Source organism: Ixodes scapularis, unplaced genomic scaffold (genome assembly GCF_016920785.2).
Source record: "Ixodes scapularis isolate PalLabHiFi unplaced genomic scaffold, ASM1692078v2 PGA_scaffold0__279_contigs__length_252992795, whole genome shotgun sequence".
Classification (NCBI taxonomy): Eukaryota; Metazoa; Arthropoda; class Arachnida; order Ixodida; family Ixodidae; genus Ixodes; species Ixodes scapularis.
In genome coordinates, this window is record NW_024609835.1 from 35,987,922 (window position 1) to 36,007,592 (window position 19,671).

At 44.8% G+C, this 19,671-nt stretch overlaps 2 protein-coding genes across 5 annotated transcripts in view; one reads left to right on the plus strand and one right to left on the minus strand.

Annotated features, from left to right (window-relative positions):
- The window catches only part of LOC115322150 (serine/threonine-protein kinase Chk1), an 18,249-nt gene extending 14,488 nt beyond the window's left edge, over nt 1-3,761 (plus strand). For all 3 annotated transcript variants that reach the window (XM_029982458.3, XM_040499720.1, XM_029982453.2), the window contains exons 13-14: nt 639-740; nt 3,255-3,761. In XM_029982458.3, coding sequence (XP_029838318.2) covers nt 639-740; nt 3,255-3,371 — 219 coding nt within the window. In that variant the 3' untranslated portion in view covers nt 3,372-3,761. The remainder of the gene's footprint in view (nt 1-638; nt 741-3,254) is intronic.
- On the minus strand, nt 3,746-19,614 carry LOC115318910 (electron transfer flavoprotein subunit beta). Of its 2 annotated transcripts, none has more exons than XM_029978634.4 (7): nt 19,508-19,614; nt 17,354-17,512; nt 16,667-16,825; nt 9,290-9,352; nt 8,762-8,920; nt 4,619-4,791; nt 3,746-3,895 (listed from the first exon to the last, which is right to left on the minus strand). In XM_029978634.4, the coding sequence occupies exons 1-6, from the start codon at nt 19,559-19,561 to the stop codon at nt 4,621-4,623; spliced, it is 765 nt and encodes a 254-aa protein (XP_029834494.1). In that variant the 5' UTR covers nt 19,562-19,614; the 3' UTR covers nt 3,746-3,895; nt 4,619-4,620. The 2 variants fall into 2 exon arrangements, with proteins under 2 accessions (XP_029834494.1, XP_029834493.1); XM_029978633.3 differs by having other exon boundaries at nt 3,746-3,898.
- Nucleotides 19,615-19,671: the final 57 nt, after the last annotated feature.

A 19,671-nucleotide genomic window follows, 5' to 3' on the forward strand; every position in this document is an offset into this window, starting at 1 on the left:
ATGTATAAGAGCACGAGTATTTAAAACAGGGTTTGCACTGAAGTAACGACTAGGCACTTCTGTAGTCGGCGACTGGTTAAAAACCTAGTAGATGCTCTGCCCCGAGTGCTTGCTTTGCCTTTCACAACCTTTCAATGCACATTAGCCAGAGCCTGGCCGAAGGCAAACAGCTCGTGCTGGGGGCAGATCATCTACTCGGGTCAACCTGTTGATGGCTGTAAATGGCTTATGTTATACACATTTTTTTCGGTATACTTCAGTTGCGAGTGTGCCTTGCACCTGCACCATTTTTGCTTGCTTCTGCCCCTTTTCTTTGCAGCATCTTTTTCTCCGCCATCTTGTTTGTGGACCTTCAAGAATATGGCTAGGCTTCAGTAAATTAGCACCATTGTAGTGTGCAGGATATATAATCGGTGTCAGGTCAACAACCCAGGGAGAGGGAAAAGAAGGCTGGGGAGAAGGAAGCAGATGAGATGGAATGCTGGAGGAGGAAACATCTCCCTCTCCAGCATTCTGCTTGCTTCCTCCCCTGCCCTTTCTCTTGACCTGGGTTCTTGACCTGTCATTGACTATAGTTAGCTAGGCACTGCTAAATGAGCGAGCTTTTGTGCTTGATGCGCTGCTTCCTAATGCTGCAGATCACTGTCACCACCCAAGACAAGCGCAAGGCCCAGCTGGTGTTCAAGGCAAACCTGATTGAGATGGATGCCAGGATCCTGGTGGACTTCAGACTCTCTCGCGTAAGTGGAGCCAGCTACAGTTCGTTTTTGCCGAGCAACCCGGTACCGTCCATTGCCCCTTCTTTGTTCAACATGTTCCCACATGCCTGCTGTCTCTATCCGTAAATTGTGCTAGCCAACGTTTAAAAAACTCTACCGAGCACTGCGCCACCATACTACCACACTGAAAATGGCAATGAAGAGCTCACACAAAAGCTTCATTGATGACAAGATTACCTACCTTCACTGCCTAGAATGGCAATGTGCAACTAATGATGCAGTGAAGCGACCAGAACTAAAAAAAGTAAGCCTGCCTTGGTTAGCATCATGCACAACTGCCTAAATGTGGCCCCGTACTGCAACTATGTCCATGCTTCTTTCAACATGGTTTCTGGCCCCAGTATGTAACACCCACAGACAATCTGAGCTGAAACACCCAACCTGTTTTTTTTCCCTATATCTGCGGTCCCCACAAGCTCTATTATCTCTCAATATGTCAAATAATCCAAAGTATGAAACCCTAACTTCATATTTCATTCCTAGTTTGGAGCACAGCTCTTTTAAAAACTGGCAGGTATGCCAGAAAAACACAAAGGACTGTTTTAGCTCATATTGTTCGCGATAGTAGATATTTTTTACAATAACATGATGGACAAATCTGATGTCAGGGTGCGCACAGGTCCTGGAAACCCTTGAAAACCCTTGAATTTAAAAATTGGGTTTTCAAGGCCCTTGAAAATCCTGGATTTTTTGCTAGATTTTAAAAACCCTTGAATTTGAAAATTTGGTTTGCAGGGCCCTTGAAAGCCCTTGATTTTTTTGGCTAGGCCTTGAAAATCTGTGAATGGCTATTTATAAAAACAAATTCGGGTATGTATTGTTTATTCTTATTATGCTTATCGTTTTTGTTTCGTTTTGGTCTAAGTTATCTTTATTTGTTTAGATTTAGCCGATATTCATTGGATGGTTGGCCACATTGGAGCAGACCCGAATCCAATCTCATCCGGGCACTGTTTCCGCCATTGCCCCATGTTTTGTCGACGGTCGTAGCAAAATGCCCGGCAAAAGCAAGTTTCAAGGTGCGTGGCTCTGCAGTGATGAATATAAGGACTGGGTGGTGCCAGATTCGACAAATCAGCATCGTGCAAGATGCAAGCCGTGCGGAAAAGCTTTCTATATCGCGGCCATGGGCGAATCGGCATTGAAGAGCCATATGAAGAGCGCTAAACATGCCGGCATCATGAAGATCGCAGCCAACAGCTCGGTGCACAATTACCTGGCTCTGGGCATGAGTGAACGATCCACTGTCCCGCCTCCATCGGGGTTGCCAAACATAAACGCTGCTTGCAAGACGCACAAGTTGGTGACAAATGCCGAAGTGTTCTGGACTCTGAAGGTCGTCACATCCCACGACAGATGTGTTCAAGGCCAGATGAGTGCCTTCCTGGTTTTAGAAAAGTGTTGGACGTCCTCATCACCGCAGGGCGAATGACTGATCACCAACGAGACACGGTACTGGCACAGTACACCGAGTTCTTGCAGGAAAAGAAACATCACCTGCGACTCTTTGAAAAGAGCATGAACAGGATAGATGAGTATTTCTCTGAGCTCATGAAGTTTAATCCATCGTATACAGAGCTCTGGAAAGTAGTTAAACTCTTGCTTGTCCTAAACCATGGACAGGCAACTGTGGAGGGAGGGTTTAGTGTAAACCGCCAGGTTTCGGTAGAGAATCTGAAGGACCTTTCCTACGTCTCTCAATGGATTGTATGCGATGCAGTGGTAAAGGCAAGTGGTGTCCTCAACATCCCACTTACGAAATAACTGAGGACTGCTGTGTCAGCTGCGAGACAGCAGTACAGTGCATATTGGGAAGCAGAAAAAATGAAGCAGCGTGAAGATGCGAAGCAGGCAAAAAAGCGCTGCATTGATGAAGAGATAGACACCATGAAAGTAAAAAAGAGGAAACTTGAAGCGACTATGGCTGATCTCACAGCCTCAGCAGATGCCTATGCAGAAAAAGCAAATGACCTCACATACATTGTAAAATCAAATAGTCTTAGGAAAACTGCAAAAAGCAAGGCCGAGGAGCTGCTTAGCATCAGCCAACAAATACAGGAAAAGCTGCAGGAGCTCCCCTGAAGTTACCACAAGTGGTTTTGGAAACAATTTTTATTTTGGCTTAGTGCAATGCAAACAAGTTTGCAAGAAATATTTTTTTCTTTTTGTTTAGTGCAATAAAAATTATACCTACGATCTTTTGACATGAGTGCTTTGATGAAATCTGTCATGTGTGGCACCGAGTTAGGTCCTTGAAAATACTCCCACAGGGCCTTGAAATTCCTTGAATATCCTTGAATATCTTTCTTTGAATCCTGTACGAACCCTGGATGTAGATGCAACTTGTGAAAACTCAGAAGCAGCTTCCAAAGCACGACTCATGTGCTCCCTTGCATGCCGGTACATAGCCATAAAAGGCCCAGGTGGTAGTATCCAGGGTGAGTGGTATAAGAACGGTGCTCCATCTTTTTCCAGGGCGACGGCCTAGAGTTCAAGAAGCACTTCGTGACCATCAGGAACCGCCTCTCCGAGCACATTGCCAAGGGTCCCGTGAGTTGGCCCATCGCCGTGGCCACCAACAGTGTACCATGAGTCCTTGAGTACCCGACCGTCCAAGGAACTGACTGCATTTACGACTGTACATTTGAGTGTAGTATATTTTTATAGGTCTTTATTAGCCGGTATCATACTAAGGAGCACAAACTGTGTGCCTTTTTTTGTGTTGACCTTGTTTTGTGATGTTCCTATAGTTAACAAAGAAGTCGGCAATCTTTTCCTTCTTGATTTCTCTCGCGAATGTGGCATCTGTGATGATTTGCTTTTAAAATAGTATGGCAATCTCTACTTGGAGGAGTCATTGGAAAGGTGCTATACAAGCAGCATTCATACTTTTATATTGTGCAGCTCATTCTTCAATGCATGATACTGTGTTACAGAGTGCCATCTGTACAAAAAGCAAATAAAAGTTTAAACACATAAAAATAGTATCTTTATTTACCAGGGTTCTCAGGAACACTACAGCAAACAAGTTTTTCTTTCTCAACCACTCAGTTTTTACATGTCAACAAAGCTGCACCAGCTGTTTGTTCAACTGACTTCTTCCTTGCATCTGATGGCTGCTGTGGAAAAAAAGAGAATGCAGTCTTAAATCACAATACTGAAAACTGAATCGAGTGTCAGTGTATGAGCTTAGGACACGGTGAAGGGATGAGGACAGTCTTCAGTATGAAATTGCATGCTGTTTAGAACAAGTATGTATACACCCATTTTCCAAAAGCCACTATCAAACCTTGTTCCTTCAAGAAATTCAACACAGAATTTGATCAATTTCAGCTTGCAAACTTTGAACTAGGTACATCTAGGATTCAAAGGTTAACACAATAATATGACGGCTAGAACTGGTGCCCAATTTATTGACGGAACCATGTAGGGATAAATTTAACAATTTGCTATTACCATCAGACTCATGAAGGGGCAATATGCAGGTTGAACCAACGCCACCTATACTTTCAATGCTCATTGTATCTACCTATCGTCCGACCATGTCTTTTTTTTTTTTCTCTACAGAGTTGGGGAAACTGTGCTACGCACAGCACGCCTGTTCTAAGCTGGCTGGCATTCTGGAGGGGGAGCAACGGGCATCAAAGACAGAATAGGTGTTAGCTAAACTAAAAGACTGTTGGGTGCATTCGCAGCTATTTCACTTCTCTCCAAAACGTGACCCATGCTGCAAGCGAGAGAGGCCTCACACGCGCCGTGCTGGCAAGAATACAAAATGTTTGCACACGACGACTTTGGTCGATACCCCATGCTTGCACAGCAGGGGCTCCTTGGCTCACCCCTAAATGCGTCCGAGGTCCTTGAGCTTTGCGAGCAGCTCGTCCACAGACTCCACCTTGGTCCCGGCCTCCCTGGTTGGGGGGTCCTCCACGCTCACGATTTCAATGCGGGGGCTGATGTCCACCCCAAGGTCCTTGGGGGTCTTCTTCTCCAGGGGCTTCTTCTTGGCTTTCTACAGGGCAGGGCCAACCAGCATGGTACAGTGAGTGGGGGACACGTTTGTTGTGCGAGGTTCCAAGAGCCGTCTACAGTTTGTTTCATTCTGTTACAAGCAAAGCCAAAGCTATTAGCACAGTCTCTAATGAAGCTGGCATTGCACAAGTGTGCATGCTTGGCAGGAATGCTGAAAGCCTGGAATTTGCTCTCGTAGCTTCTGCTACGCTTGCACAAAGAGTGATACAGGGTATGGTACTTTCGGGAATCCCACGAAACAGTATGCCAAAAAATGAAAGATGTTTACAAATCTCAGTTATGTGAAATTAGAGCACAGTTCTTGAGGAGGAGGAGGAGGAGGGGAGGGTATGCCCCTCCTCCTCCTCCCGTCCTCTGCTCCTCATTCACCTTTCTTCCTCCTCTTCCTTCCTCCTCCTGTCGTTTCCCCGCTAAGGTTGACCCCACGTGACCTCGACAGCAATTCAATTCCCCGCTACTTTTAGCGGGAAAATTGATGTCGTGACCTCAACATCAATTCAGTTTTCCTGCTAAATTTAGCGGGGAAACTGAATTGGTGTTGAGGTCACGTGATGTCAATTTTCCCTCTAAATTTAGCGGAGAAACTGAATTTGTTCATAGGTGACATGACCCCAAGTCATGTCACGCCATTTTCCCCTCTAAATTTAGAGGGAAACTAAATTGGTGGAAAGGTTATGTGACGTCAATTTTCCCGCTAAATTTAGAGTGGAATTGAATGGCTGGTGAGGTCACGTGACGTCAATTTTCCCGCTAAATCTAGCAGAGAAACTGAGTTTGTTCATTGGTGACGTGACACCAAGTCATGCGACGTCATTTTCCCGCTAAATTTAGCTGGGAAACTGAATTGGTGTTGAGGTCATGTGACATCAATTTTCCCGTGGAATTTAGCGTGCTTACGCTGGCGTTGCGAAACCCGAAAACGGGCACCTAAAAGCTGCGCTCGGAAAGGAGAGCTTTCGACGCTCCACTCGTGCTATTCTTGGCAAAGAACTAAATTTTGCAACCATCATAATACACCTTTTTAGAAATAACTGGTGCCACCTGGCAGAATATGGGATTTGAGGATTAAACAATGCGTGGAGAGAGAAGAAGCATCTTATAACGAAGCGGGGGCAAAGTGACAACCCCAATAAACCATTTGCTATATCCCCCAAGCGCCCTGGCCTGCGCTTGAGGAATCCAGGGAACAATGTTCCTTCAGCTCCCTAGTGATCAGTAGTTTCGACTAAATCCATGGTTGCACAGTTTTGAGTGTAATTCCGAGTCACCCTAAACTGGCGTCATATAGTGCCCAAAGACCTGTCATATCGCTTTTAAGATTTTGTCAGTGTCAGCATTTTCGATACTGTGCACGCTGTCCACCCTTCAACCTGGCTGAGCTACAGAACTCTTATATTATTGTCATTCTCATACAACTTCAAAGACGCTGATATTAAAGGGGCACTGACACCCCAAAGGTCGTATTTATTTTTATTGTCTAAAACGATGCAAGTTGCAGTCATAGACACGCAGAAAAAACCGCATCGCGAAAAAAAAATTTCCCGCGCGCGCCTTTTTATTTTGGGCGTTTGATTTTCCCGCCTCTCGCCTCCTCGCTTCTTTTGATCGGTGACGTCAAAAATCAGGAAATTTAGAAGCTTTGTAGGCGACATCTCTAGAACATTTAATTACGGCAATCCTAAAACATGTTTTTTAACGCAATTGCGAACGCACTACGGCCCTTCTTTTTGAAATACCAAAAATCGGGAGTTCGTTGTGGTGTCGTCTCCTGGATTTGTATCCTCCAACAGAAAACAGGCGACACCGCTCAAAACCGGTCCGCGCCGCCGCTCACTCCTTTCCTCCTCGCTTTGGGTCGCCATGGCAACAGCAGGGAGTGGTGACAGGAAAGGGGACTCTCAGGTCTCCTCAATTTTTGACGTCAAGGCACCGGCGCCGATCGCGCGGGAACTTCGAATTCGGCATTTGGAAATTGTTTTTTTACTTCACGAATACTGAATTCCCAAATCTCAAATTTTGTGGGTAATGTCCCGGCATCGTTTTCAATCGTTTCGGATAATAAAAAAAAATATGATTTTGATGTGTCAGTGCCCCTTTAAGTTAGAAACGCTAAAAATGCTATAAACAGCCTCGCTGACTCCGAGCTAAATCCTGGCTTTTGTTGTCGCAAATTCTCAGCTTTTTAAGCAATTCCTGCTAAAACAACAATCGCGAGAATGATAATATTGAATACACAGAAGGAATAAAACACATGAAGGACGAACACAGACACACACAGTTCTTTCAATGAGCAACGAACATTTATGAAATGCCCATGACACTAAGACCGTGAACTTCAAAGAATTGAAAGAAAGAGCACAAAAAATCAAACGACAATAAAATGCTCAAATTTAAAATAAAAATAATTGCTCAAAAAATTTTAAAATACCAAATTAAAACGATAGGACATTTATGTAAATTAATCCCTGAATAAAGGGGAAAAGGAAGAAGAAAAGAAAGGAAATTAGCCCCTGACAATGGAAAAAAAGAGTAAAAGAAGGCAAAAGTTATTAATTGATCAAAACTGGCTTTTCGATAACTCTGGCGCGAGGAACTCCAGCTTTTTTGACGAACACCAGAGGAGGCTCAGAAACATTGTTTGCGGCATATTCGATCTTAAACACCTCAATGATTTCTCGCCCACACTTATCTCTGTGTGTTTCAAGGACAGTGGTGTTTTCAAAGTTTGGGGTGCAATCGTGGCAGGTGTGGGCATGCACAACTATGGGGTGAAATGAGTCCGATGATGCCTGTCTCCCCAAACTCCATCACCTCGAGACCATAACGAAATTGGCGCGACTAATTCAGAACCATTTTGAAGAATCAAACGGACCGAAATGGCGTTGGCCATGGCGACCGAGATCAATCGGCCAATCACCTTGAGAGGTTTGGTCTGTACTTATCTGTATCCGGCTAGCAGGGGTATCGGTGGCCTTGTGGGCTAGTGCACACCAGCTCAGAGCACGTGAAGCGAAAGCTCGCACTGCAGAACCCAAGGATCCTGGGTTCAATCCCCACCTCTGCCAGTTTCGATCTGAATGAGCATCGTACCGGCAAACGGTCGTGTGTCACTTCTGCATGGTGCACGTTAAAGACCCCAGGCTAGTGGTTGTACTGCACTAGCTAAATTGCTCATCTACAGCAGAGACAAGTTACCCGTCGAAGCAGACTAACTTCAGGCTGCAGAAACATACACCAATTTTTTCTTGTCCGGCTAGCATGCAGGGAAGGCAATGGCGCTACTTTCCAGGATCCGGTGACTTTAGGGGGCGTAAGCCGCCGCACGATTAAAAGGGTTCAGCCGTATCCATCCATCCCTCTATCATCGCATCACGCCACTTGTCCCGTCGTAACGCGCCACCCGCGACGTAGCATCGTGCCACCTGACCCAATGCCACCTAGAAAACGAGGCGTGCGCCATTTCCTCCCCAAATGTCGTCACTAGCGGGTCCACGCAGCACCAACTAGCACCAACTAGCGTGTTGCAGCGTCTCGGAATGAGCATGATACTAGCACGCGGTGACGCCAGGACGGACGCATCTGTGTTTTTTGGCGACTCATCGAGCTTCGGAGTGTTTGCGGCATGGGGTGGATTGGAGATCCACTAACGACGACGTTATCGTGAGACTTTGCCGTCAAGACTCTGCGGTGCGCGAACGGGACACCATGCCCAATGACTTTGCCGCAACCTGTTGCGGCTATCGCTGCAACTGTGCCAGGCATCCACACAGGACTGCTCACTTCCCTTCATCAACCACCAGCACATACAGATGATATACGCTCGGGTGATGATAGTTGTCGAAGTGGCCACACTGAATTTCGGAAAGGGTCTATCGAGGATACAAAGCACTTTGCGAGACCACTGGCAAAGAAAAAGGGTTGCTTTGACGAAGTCGGAAAGGGAGACCCACCATGATGTTTGGGAGGGTGGCATATCGAGGCTCATTCAGCCTCAAGTCCGCACTTAGGACGGTTGGCAGCTTGACCTTGACGTGCTCCAGGCCACCATCCACTTCCCGTGTCACCTTCAGGCTGTCCCCATCTTTCTCCACCTTGGACGCAAATGTGCCCTGGGAAGTAATGATAGACGTACGAAAGCGTGCAATAAATGAATGTGTGTTCCTAGAATTTTCCGTTTCCTCGCCATGCCCTAGTGCCCCATCTAAATTATTCCTCTAATTGTTCCGGCTTCTCCCTATGGGTAGACGGCCTGCAATGATGGTGCCCCCTTCATTCGTTAAGACCACGGTCCAAAGTGCAGTGGCTAGGAATCAAATGATCCGAGAGGTGATCACTGATCAATCCCATTGCTTGAAGTCGATTATCTACTACAAAAAGTTTAACATTAACACTGAGCACAAGGACAAAAAGAAAAGAGTGTGACTTCATGGAGGTTTCGAATAACAAAGTGCAATTTCTTCAAGCAGAGTAGACCATACCTGTGACCAGTCCAGCACTCCAGCGGTCATCTGGGCTGTCTGATTGCTGTCGTCATCGATTGCCTGTAACACAGGTGCAAACAACTGTGGCAGTTTGCAGATGGAGGCTTTGGTGATTGCACTGAGCAACAATAGATTTTGTTTCTTTGACTTTATTTTGGCCTTTTTTTTTCTGCAGACAACTTCACTTTAAAGAAGCTGTGCAACGATTTCAACGTTGAAAGAATTGGCATCTTCTACTTTTGACATTGTTCATCTTGTCACAAAGGACAGAAAACACACTTCCTTCCTTTGAAATGTTGCGATTCCGCCGCGTAATTGCGAGGCAAAAATTAGAATATTCTCCGACCTGCAGCCGCTAGCAGCGGCCATGAGAAACACGCCACATGACGTCAAAGGGGGTCTTGTAGAAAGATAGCAAGTTGTGCAAATTACCTGCTCGATAAAAAGTAACTTTTCTATAAATCTTGTCGTTCCAACATAAATATAAATACGTCCAAAACCTGGTATCACCGACAAAACTTTTATCATGCGAAGTTTTAGTGGCGCCATTTACCCTAGGTCCACAAAACTGTCAGCTCTATCTGCTACCGCGAACAGCCGCCAGAAGCCGGAGGGGGAGGGGGACAGAGCCGGACGGGTATGGCTGGACCCGGATGAGACTTTCTTCCTTTTACCATATTCTTCGCGCTGCGCCAGCACGTGGTCACGAGGTCGCAAGCGGATGAGTTCTCGCTGCTCATTGATCGCTCTAGAGAGAGCGCTTCACCGGAACCTTGCACGACCCCCATTGACGTCACAGCGCACGTGACTCGGAAGATGGTGAAGGAGTTGATTGGTGCTGAAAACCTCAATCTTTGTCCATTTTTAGAATAAAAACTAGGACATGCAGGCAAAAGCGGTTTTTTGTTCTTTACTTCAGAAAAGTTGAGACACCAACTCCCAAATTATTTAAGCAAAGCACTGAAACTGTTGCACAGCTCCTTTAAAGGGCCACTTAAAATAAAAATGTTTTTTTTAAACAGTCTGGGGCTTGACACGCGTGTCAAAAAATAAATTTTATGGTAATTTTTTTTTTTTTTTTTTTAATATTATTGACGGCGAAAGACGCGATTGAGTCGAATGTTACCTCCTTTCCCCCTGTTTTCTCACTCGGCGTTTCGGGCACCTAAAGGAAAGGTGGATCGGCCTGGCCATCACGTTGAGGTGGAAAGAGTGTATGACAATCCCTAAAGTCACGTCATGAACTTCGCGTGCAGAATTTAAAATAAATCTCGCGCTGTCAACATTGCTGCAAAATTTTTTTTTTTCCCATATAATTTATTTTTGTTATTAACCAAATTGCTTAAAAAAAATTTTTTTTCTTCTTTTTAGCATCTTTTTTTTAAAGGAGTACTCCAGCAAATTTTTGAACTACCCCAACTAACTACACTTTCTTAATCCCTGGCCTTTACCCTTTCCGGTACAGTATTTAGTATGGCGAAATTCAGAATAGTTTTTGAGAAACTGACAAATGAAAATGATGCCAAAACCAACATTCAAATATAGCCGCGCCGTGATGTCAGTGGCAGGCAGGCATGCAGGTCGAATAAGCAGTCTAAAACATGAGCTATGCCGAACATCTGTTTTGTGCTGTTGCGTGGGTGCTGGAGCGCTCTTCCAATGCTTTCATTTGACACCATGAAGCTGCTTGCAATCAGTTGGGAACTAATTCTACACTCCAAAGAGTGAACCCCTGCCTTCCGCTGGTGTCACTTTTTCATTGTTGACAGCAAAGACTTTCAGTTTGAAAAACAGGGTGAGAACCAAAATTGTAAATTTTATAACTTCGCAAGCAAATATTACTTCCACTTAATATTTTGGTTACTAATTCAGTGTTGGTGTATTTAGCCAGCTTTCAAGCAAATCGGGGACCACCAAGAAAGGGTTTCAAGGCTTGCATTCTTAAGAAAGACAAGAAAATTTGTACACCATTTTGGAGCAACCTTATGCAGACCTACATGTATGCTTTTAAAATGTTGCACACAATAATGGAGTTCATAAACAAAACATGATAACAGCTCCCTATACAGTTACTTCGACATGAACAGTGGAATACAAGCATCCAGTCAGTAAGCTCAATTTCTGTACCCAGAACAGGCTATGGACTAAAGTACTTTAGCCATGTTTAGAAACTTTAGTCATACCTAACGTGCACACAACAGAACTAAGCACTTAATCGGCATTTGCACAAACTTTTTCCAAATGACTACTATACTCCGTTTCACGATAACTTGGCAAATTGTTGAGGCTGCAGCCCCCGCAACCCAATGAGAGCGTCAAAGCAAGGCACGTGACAACAACACCCTATGGTCGAGGTGTCCTATGGAGCTGTCGAGGCCACAGACGCCTCGTTACCGGCACAGCAACAGCGCCGTCCATGACGAAAAGTAATTCTACGCTTCTTTTTCTTTTAGAAGTGTTGCGGTCAGGGGCGGATTTAGAGGGGGGGTCCGGATGTCCTGACCCCCCTCTTGATCTCTGCTTGTGTAAATTTTAGGGCGTAAAACGAAGGAGAGGGGAGGGGGTTCCTAAACATATGGTATGCTGACCAACACCTGACCCCCCCCCCCCACAGGAAATTCCTACATCCGCCCCTGGTTGCGGTCAAACTCTTTTGACTGCAACACTACACGACACGGAAGAAAGACGAAGACATGTTACTTTTCAACAATACTTAATACAGATCAACTCCTTTCCGAGAACATTATTTTTGAACGATGTTTCAACGCTTGCAGCCGCGTAATTGACCACTTCCAATCAAAACATTGCCCTCGCAATAGAAACCGCCACAGATTCGCGGGTAAATTGAGTGTATGACTGTCTTATGAAATGTTCTCGAACAGCTCGCTACTCTAGTTGGCGGCAAAGTTGCGGCGGTGGGCGTTATGAATCCGAAGTTGGTTGGTTTCACAGCAGATGACTCTTGGCCGGCAGACGACAGCCAGTTCCTCCAGCCTCGCATTTGGCGCAGTGACAAAACATTCCAGTGACGTGGTGTCATGCACCTCACTCCTATGCTCCTATTAGGTCGCAGGGGCTGTAGCCTCCACAGTTTGCCAAGTTATCTCGAAACGGAGTATAGTTTGCTACAACAAAAACGAGCATAGCACATATAATAGACTGAGGATGAGTACAGCACAAGAATAGGCAGTAAAGCCTGGTGCTATTCGATCCTGAAGAGGAACAAAGTCTGACAAAGGTTAAAAGTGGGCTCCAGTTGAGCGCATGCATACCCAAAATGGAACAAAACTGCCTAAGGCGTTCTCAGCACTGTCGTCAGTCCACACCAGGGCCAAGCACACTTAGTGGGCCTTTTGAGCTACCATGGAATATACCACATTTTAGAGTGTAAACTGTGTACCTCCAATAATAGCACACAAAAATATAGGTATGACAGGCACTGGTGCACACAGACTAACATAATCTCATTAACAAGACACAGGCTAGAGATCTGATTAAGTTGGAATTTTAAGGCCCGACTAGTCTTTACCCAAAGCGACGCCAAACTCAACTGCGCCTTTTAAATGTAGGCTGGAGCACGACAGTGTTTCCAAGTTCTACCTTCGTCTTGCATAACACGACTTGCAATGAGCGAGGATTTCTGTTCTCTTGGAATTTATAGATATTTCTACAAAATGTTGACTGTTTTGCACTCAGAAACTGTGTTTTTGGAATGACCATGTGGATAATGGAAGGCTGGATCAATAATCAAAACTTCACTTTCACTCAAAAAAAGAATGAAAAAATGAAGCATTTAACTATGTGTGACAGTTTACTTGAAGGCTAAATGAATTCTTGATTGAAGGCATTTTTCTAAATGAAAAGAATCTAAGAGTTTATTTGGTGCCATTTTATAATGCCTGTTAAGAGAATGATGCTCAAACTGTGCACAATTTATTACCATATTTTCTGGACTATACATGTTTCAAAGTTGAAATTTTACTTGGTGCAGACCAGGGATGGGCAGTATTTCAAATACAAGTATTTGAAATACGTATTTTAAAGGGATACTTCAACGAAATTTGAAATATTCCCGTCGTGTTCAAAAATAGGTTGAATATGATCCACAATATCCGTAAATGACAATCGCACGTTTGTATTTTGAGCCTGGTGGCTGTATTTTTCGTTATAAACGGCCCACTCTGGCAAGCGCTCGGAGAAGGCCCAGCGGAGACCACGTGACATCCAACGCAATCGTGACGTAGGTCGTCTCAAGACGAGCAAAGCTACGGCGAGGCTGACGTCGAGAGGATGGCCTAGTCGTTCCAGCCACCGAAGCGGTTGCTTTTGTACAAATTTTGAGTGACGGGTTAATCTTGTATAATCTTGTAGGGGGACAATAGCGACTTCTGTGACACACAAAAGGCATTCTCGGGAAGAGGCGAGTTCCTCCTGCCCCTCTTCTCTCGTCGTGGCCGGAGGCGAGACAACCTCCGTCACTAGCTTCCAAGGTTGCTAGACGGGCATTACAAGCGAGGCGTTAGCGACATCCACCAGGTGCTCTTTGCTAATCGTTTAATTCGTTTTAAAATTCCTTTTCGTGACTTTTTTAACAAGATATTGGTATGTTCGATTTGATGGTGCTTTTTTGAACACATATAGACCAAAAAATGAGCGCCGAAATTTCGTTGTAGTATCCCTTTAAATACTTTGTGTATTTTGCATTTGTATTTAATTACAAATGGGGTAATATATTTGACGTGTGTATTTAAATACTAAAACGTGGGTATTTCAAATACAATTGTAATTAAATACAATTGTGCGGGCGAAAATACATCCCTCAAATTTAATGTCACTGTCCAGAGCAAGGAGAAATCTACGTTCTGCACCGAATGCAGCGACTCTCAATCAAGCACAAGCGTTTAGTGACTTTGTGATTACGGTGCTAGCCCAGGGCAAGATTAGTGACGAAATCGACGTTCACAGGCAGACTGGCTAAATAAGTGCTAGTGACAACTTGTGATGCTTTCCAGCCTGATTTCCATCCATATTTTTGCCTGGAACATTCTAAATATACGGGTCGTCTGGATTTTCGTAACTGGTGCAAGTTGCAACAATAAAACATTCTCTAGCCAGTGCTTCGTCGTTTCAGTTCTTTGTTGGTCTATACCGAAATGTAGTCGACAATAAAAGCTGCTTCAAGCTCTGTACTTTTTTTACCTATTACGTCCAAGCTGATTACATTTTTTTGTGATTATATTTCTATTACGTTACTAGAGCCTCGCACACTAACTCCCGAGTGTGCGATGCAAAATTAAAATGAGACACCCAGAAACCCGTTGCAGGTGCCCTGAAGTCAGTGACGCAAATAGACTTCTTCCAAAACCGACGCGCCCCATCGCGGTGAAATACTACGCAGTGCACTCTGGGAACTAGTTGGCCACTCAGTTTCGGTTTCGAGTGAGCAGGTTCATCTCATGCTCTCACGCCGCGACCGAACGCGCTGATTGCGATTTCGATTATCTGACTTATTACGAATGCACAATACACTCATTCTCGAGCGATACAAAACGAAGACCGGGACACTTTCCTTGGTTCCCGAAACACTGGATATTGTGCGTGCGTATGCAAACGTAGTAAGACGTGGCTTAGTCACCTCACCCCACGAGTGCATCTTTGAGCTCAATGTCAGTAATCCCGTCTAGTACCAGTGAACTACAACTGAAATTTGGTCACCTTGAGCCCTACACATATTTTGTTTGCCAAACGTCCACTTCTTGTTACTTCATTGGGCGAAAAGCAAGCCGCATCTTCAGAGGATTATCAAAGTTGAGCCCAGCGTTGGCGCATAAACTTTTAAAACGCAATAACGTCGACCTCACTACTGCACAAAAGTTATTATGATGTCTTCCTTGTGTCATCACATATCTCACACTCAAATTTTATGCTGATAGAAGATTAAGTTTTCGCAAACACTGAGATCGGCTTGCTACGACGGAGGCCTAACAAGCGCCCTTACTCCTCGGTAAGCCTTTTTGGACGAGCTTTTTCTGACGCCCAAGATCTGTGCCTGAACGGTGAGTCTGAAATTATCTCGGCATACTCAGTCAGGAAGAAAGCAAACAGATAACAAATATTATAGCCATTAGCAACCGTCAAATGCGCTTTGAATAATTTCGTTCGTTTGGCGCACCGCATAGGGGTTCATGCCCGTCCGGAGCTTTTGCGGCAAACGGTGAGCGATTCTTCACACATGTGCTCGACTTTTGCTTTCTTAAAACGGTTTGTATGTGCGAATATGCCTATATGGTTGGCAGGATAACTTTATGCGCATAAGCGATGTTGAATATTAGTGGAATGCAAGCGGGTAGAAACTTCACTTCGTGCAGTGCTGCGGGGCAGTACAGATACTAGAGGAAAAGTGTGTTCAAATGGACCTTTTCAATGGCGCCTCCGAGGCGTATTAAGGAAAACAGTAATCGCAAAAAGTTATATTTCGTCTATGGACGCACGAAACAAACTGATCAACAATACTAATGTAAAGGCTCGAGCTCGATGTATGCATACTTATTGGTTGTGCTAAAGCTTCGAAGTCTGGCCATTTAGGTTAGTTTAGAGACCACAAATGACGCTCTCGGGACGAGAAAGCATGAAATAACGGCCGTTGTGTCACCACTTGTCGACGTGTCGATCGAAACCGAAACCATGCCACTCTCCTCCCTGGCCAACTAGTTCCCAGAGTGCAACGCGCGCCGTGTTGCATGCACGGCTTTATGGAAGTAGTCTAAAGTATTTGGAGGAGACCAAATACATTTGGTTGTATTTGTATCTTGTAGTTAAATGCTTTTTTGGAAATGTAATTAGATTTGTAATTAAATACATTTTTGATGAAGTATTTTGTATTTGTATTTCGATACATATTTGCATGTATTTTGCCCATCCCTGGTGTGGACTATCTACAGTTGGGGATTATACAAGGTTTTCTAGTTTTCTAGATCGGTCTCTTTGACAAGACATGAAGGATTTTATAAATTACAGAGTATATCAATTGTGATTTATGGTATGATGCAAGCTTCTTTGTGAGCTAATACAGCAGGCATTTGTCAAGGTGTGCTGTGTATGATACTTTTTATGTTTGGATTAGGCACTAAGTGCGGACTTTGTGCCACGTGCGGACTATGCGCCGGATGTTAACTATCTATGCAAAACCTTCTATTTTTGACCCCAAGTTTGCTTCTGCGGACTATACACCGGGTGTCTATATAGCAGGGTATCCGTATTAATGCGGAACACATTAATGACACATGACCGTGTTTCATTAATGTCTACAGTCCACAAGCGCTCGGTCTCCTTTACGATTGGCCTGGCTGCTTTCGAAGTGGCGGCCTTTCTCACCTGCTTCCCCACAAGGAGTATGTCCACCTTGTTGTCCTGTGCCAGCTTGGCCAGCAGCTTGGAGACATGCAGGGGCTGCAGGGTCTCATAGTCCTTGCCCTCCACCTCCACATGGATGGCCTTGTCTGCACCCATGGCAAGGGCTGTCCTCAGAGTCTCCTGCGAGAGAAAACATTGCTGCACATGGAGCAATGGCACTGGCCCGACACCTTCTGTAGCGGAACAAAGGGTTCAATGAATACCAAACTCCCCAAGATGTGAGCATGTACTGCCCTCATTTATATCCTAGCAGGAAACATTACAGAAAAAGAGCATGTAATTGATACTGCTCTACCATACTTGCTGTAAATGTGCATGCAGGAGGGACAGAGCAACGAAGTAGGAAAGGCAGAAGCATGACAGAGAAGTCAGAAAAGCAGTTTGGGTCACTTCTAATGATCAGTTATCTGGGAAACACACTCTCTGAAAAGGAAAAAATTACTTTCTCTACATAACACTTCTTTCATGTCACAGCATGATTGCCCTGACGTTACGACCGCCTTTATGGTATTGAGGTCCTGCTTCAGCCTCTGGAGTGAAGGCTGGAAGGTTTAAACCCCTGAGTAACCCTACCCCAAAGAGCATTTAGTATGCTGCTCAAGCCTCAGTTACTTTGCGGCATAAGACATTTCCTTTCCTTGGCCTTACCTGGCAAGCAGCAGGGCCGCAGGAGACGGCAATGATCTCGCTGGCGATCTTCTTCTCCTTCATGCGCACCGCTTCCTCGACGGCAATTTCATCGAAGGGGTTGAGACTGTGCTTGACTCCGTCTGTCACGACACCGGTCTTGTCTGGCTTCACACGGATCTGTCATAATAGTTGCAAGCTAGAACTATGCTTCTAGTAGGTGAAACCATCCCAGATTAGTGCAACACATGGTATGCACTTGGTGTCCCTTCATTACCGGTGGCTATTCCCACTTGTTTAGGATGAGCCTGATATCAGATCAATTTTACACTTGAAGATTAAAATCACCAAGGCATGTACTACACACAATATGAGCCTGGTGCCCATGCATTTTGCAGAAGATTATGCACAATTAGTCCAAACATGACATCAGCAGTTTGTTGCACTTTACTCATGCAACTTGGCATCAGACATTGCACCTTAACACATAGGTCAAAGTCACATATGAGTGGACACATTCTACCACACTGGTAGTGTCCATGACAGCTTTCAAGTTGCAAGTTCTCCAGGCATAGCAGCGTGGAGAAGAATCGTGCCAGCAGCGTACTCTCATATGCTGGCTGAGCCCCTACCTTCTGCAACTCCCTTTCGCTACTGTTTGCAGGGTATGCAGTTGCAGTGTCTTTATAATACAAGGCACCAATGTCAGTATCCGACGTGCATTGTTGCTGTAAGAGATGAATTTCACGGACAACCTTCCATGAAATTACAAATGGAGGTCCATGGGTGGGTGTGGGGAATAATTTACACGTCTGCTAATCCTACCCAAATTAGCAGAAAAGAGTGATGCCTGCGTGTTTTGCCACTCAAATAAGTATGTCACACTCAGGCATCAGGCACAGCCACACTTGGTTTGGTCAGGATGTGTAGGACTATGTGTAGCGTAGTGAAATAGAAATTTGTCCCTTGCACATAAGCAGGCCCACCTACATTACAGGTGTAGCCCACTTTGTGCCAGTAGCAATTGCCGGCTTCCAGCACAATGGGGGTGCTGTTCCTTTTGGATTTGGAGTATCTGTAGTACCCAAACAGTATCTGTAGCACTACATAAAATGTTTAAGCCAATTTAATCATGAGTTACTCCTTATCCCTCTTCCGATTTAACCGTCATTCCTTTCACTTTCTCTTACTTAGGCTCTACTTCTTGAACACCTTTATTTCATCGTCCACTTCAAATCCCATGGCCCCGAGGTTATCCACCTCTTCGTGTGAAGCACTAGGCTGTCGAGCCCCTTACACTCTATAACATGGTCTGGCATTTCAATTCCCTCCCAGCATATAACACATGTTGAGTTTGTCTCGTGGCATTTGACCCTGCACATCCTAGTTCTCACAACTCCTGCTCCAGCCTCAAATAATAAGGCACATCATCTAACATTATCAAACACTTGTTGATTTTAATCTCAGTTTTCTTTGCCCTGTACATTTGTAAAGCTAGTTTCTACTGAATTCTTGCTCTTCCTTTCCTTTGAAATATCTTTCACCGACCTTGTTCATACATCTTCCCTGGTGTTACACAAGCACTTTGATGAGAGTCTTAGATATTGTGCCCGCCTATCTTTCCCCACCCCTTTCCCGCTCAACTACTCTTCAAACGAAGCCCAGTCCGTGTCTCCTCGTACACCTTCAACAACTACTGCCGTATCATCACATAAAAGTAGCCAGCTAATGAGGGGACAGATGGTAACCAGGCAATGATAAAACAAGAAAAAATATTGCCGGCGGTTTTTTTTTTTTTTTTTATGTTTATATTTGATAAGCATGGCTCGCACATAAAGGGTTGGATCGTATGCGGAAAATTTGAGATCGCACAGCTAAGGGTTGCGACAGCAGATCCTTTTGACGTCGCAAAATAATGCCAACCCGATGGATGATGACACGATATGAATATTAGGCGTGCTATGCTACAGGGAAACTTCAGAAAATTCCTTCGCGAACGTATGCAAAGATTTGCGGCACGATAAAGCCGCTGACCTTAGAAACGCCTTGCGAGAGCACGAGTGCTTACTCCAAGTTCTGCGCTTCACGGCTACAGAATAAATCATAGTAATTGTGGGAGTTCCCCACTGATAAGATGTTAACGATCATAGACAACCAGTGCGCGTGTGTACTTACTTTTACTGCATAATCGATCACACGCTTACAGCCGACCATCACTCTGAGCGCCATTGCGAATGATCAATGGTAGCAAAAAATAAAGAGAAAAAGGAGACAAGCTAAACACTTCTGGAGGTTAGCTGGCGCTCTCTTTTGCACTGGTGTCGCCGCATCGCCCTGGT

Excerpts from the sequence above, each read along its gene's own strand:
- LOC115318910 (XM_029978634.4), bottom strand. The coding sequence starts at position 19,561 with ATGGCGCTCAGAGTGATGGTCGGCTGTAAGCGTGTGATCGATTATGCA. Across the intron at positions 17,513-19,507 it reads TGATCGATTATGCAGTAAAA|ATCCGTGTGAAGCCAGACAA; the intron begins GTAAGTACACAC and ends CTATTATGACAG. Across the intron at positions 9,353-16,666 it reads TACTCCTTGTGGGGAAGCAG|GCAATCGATGACGACAGCAA; the intron begins GTGAGAAAGGCC and ends CCTGTGTTACAG.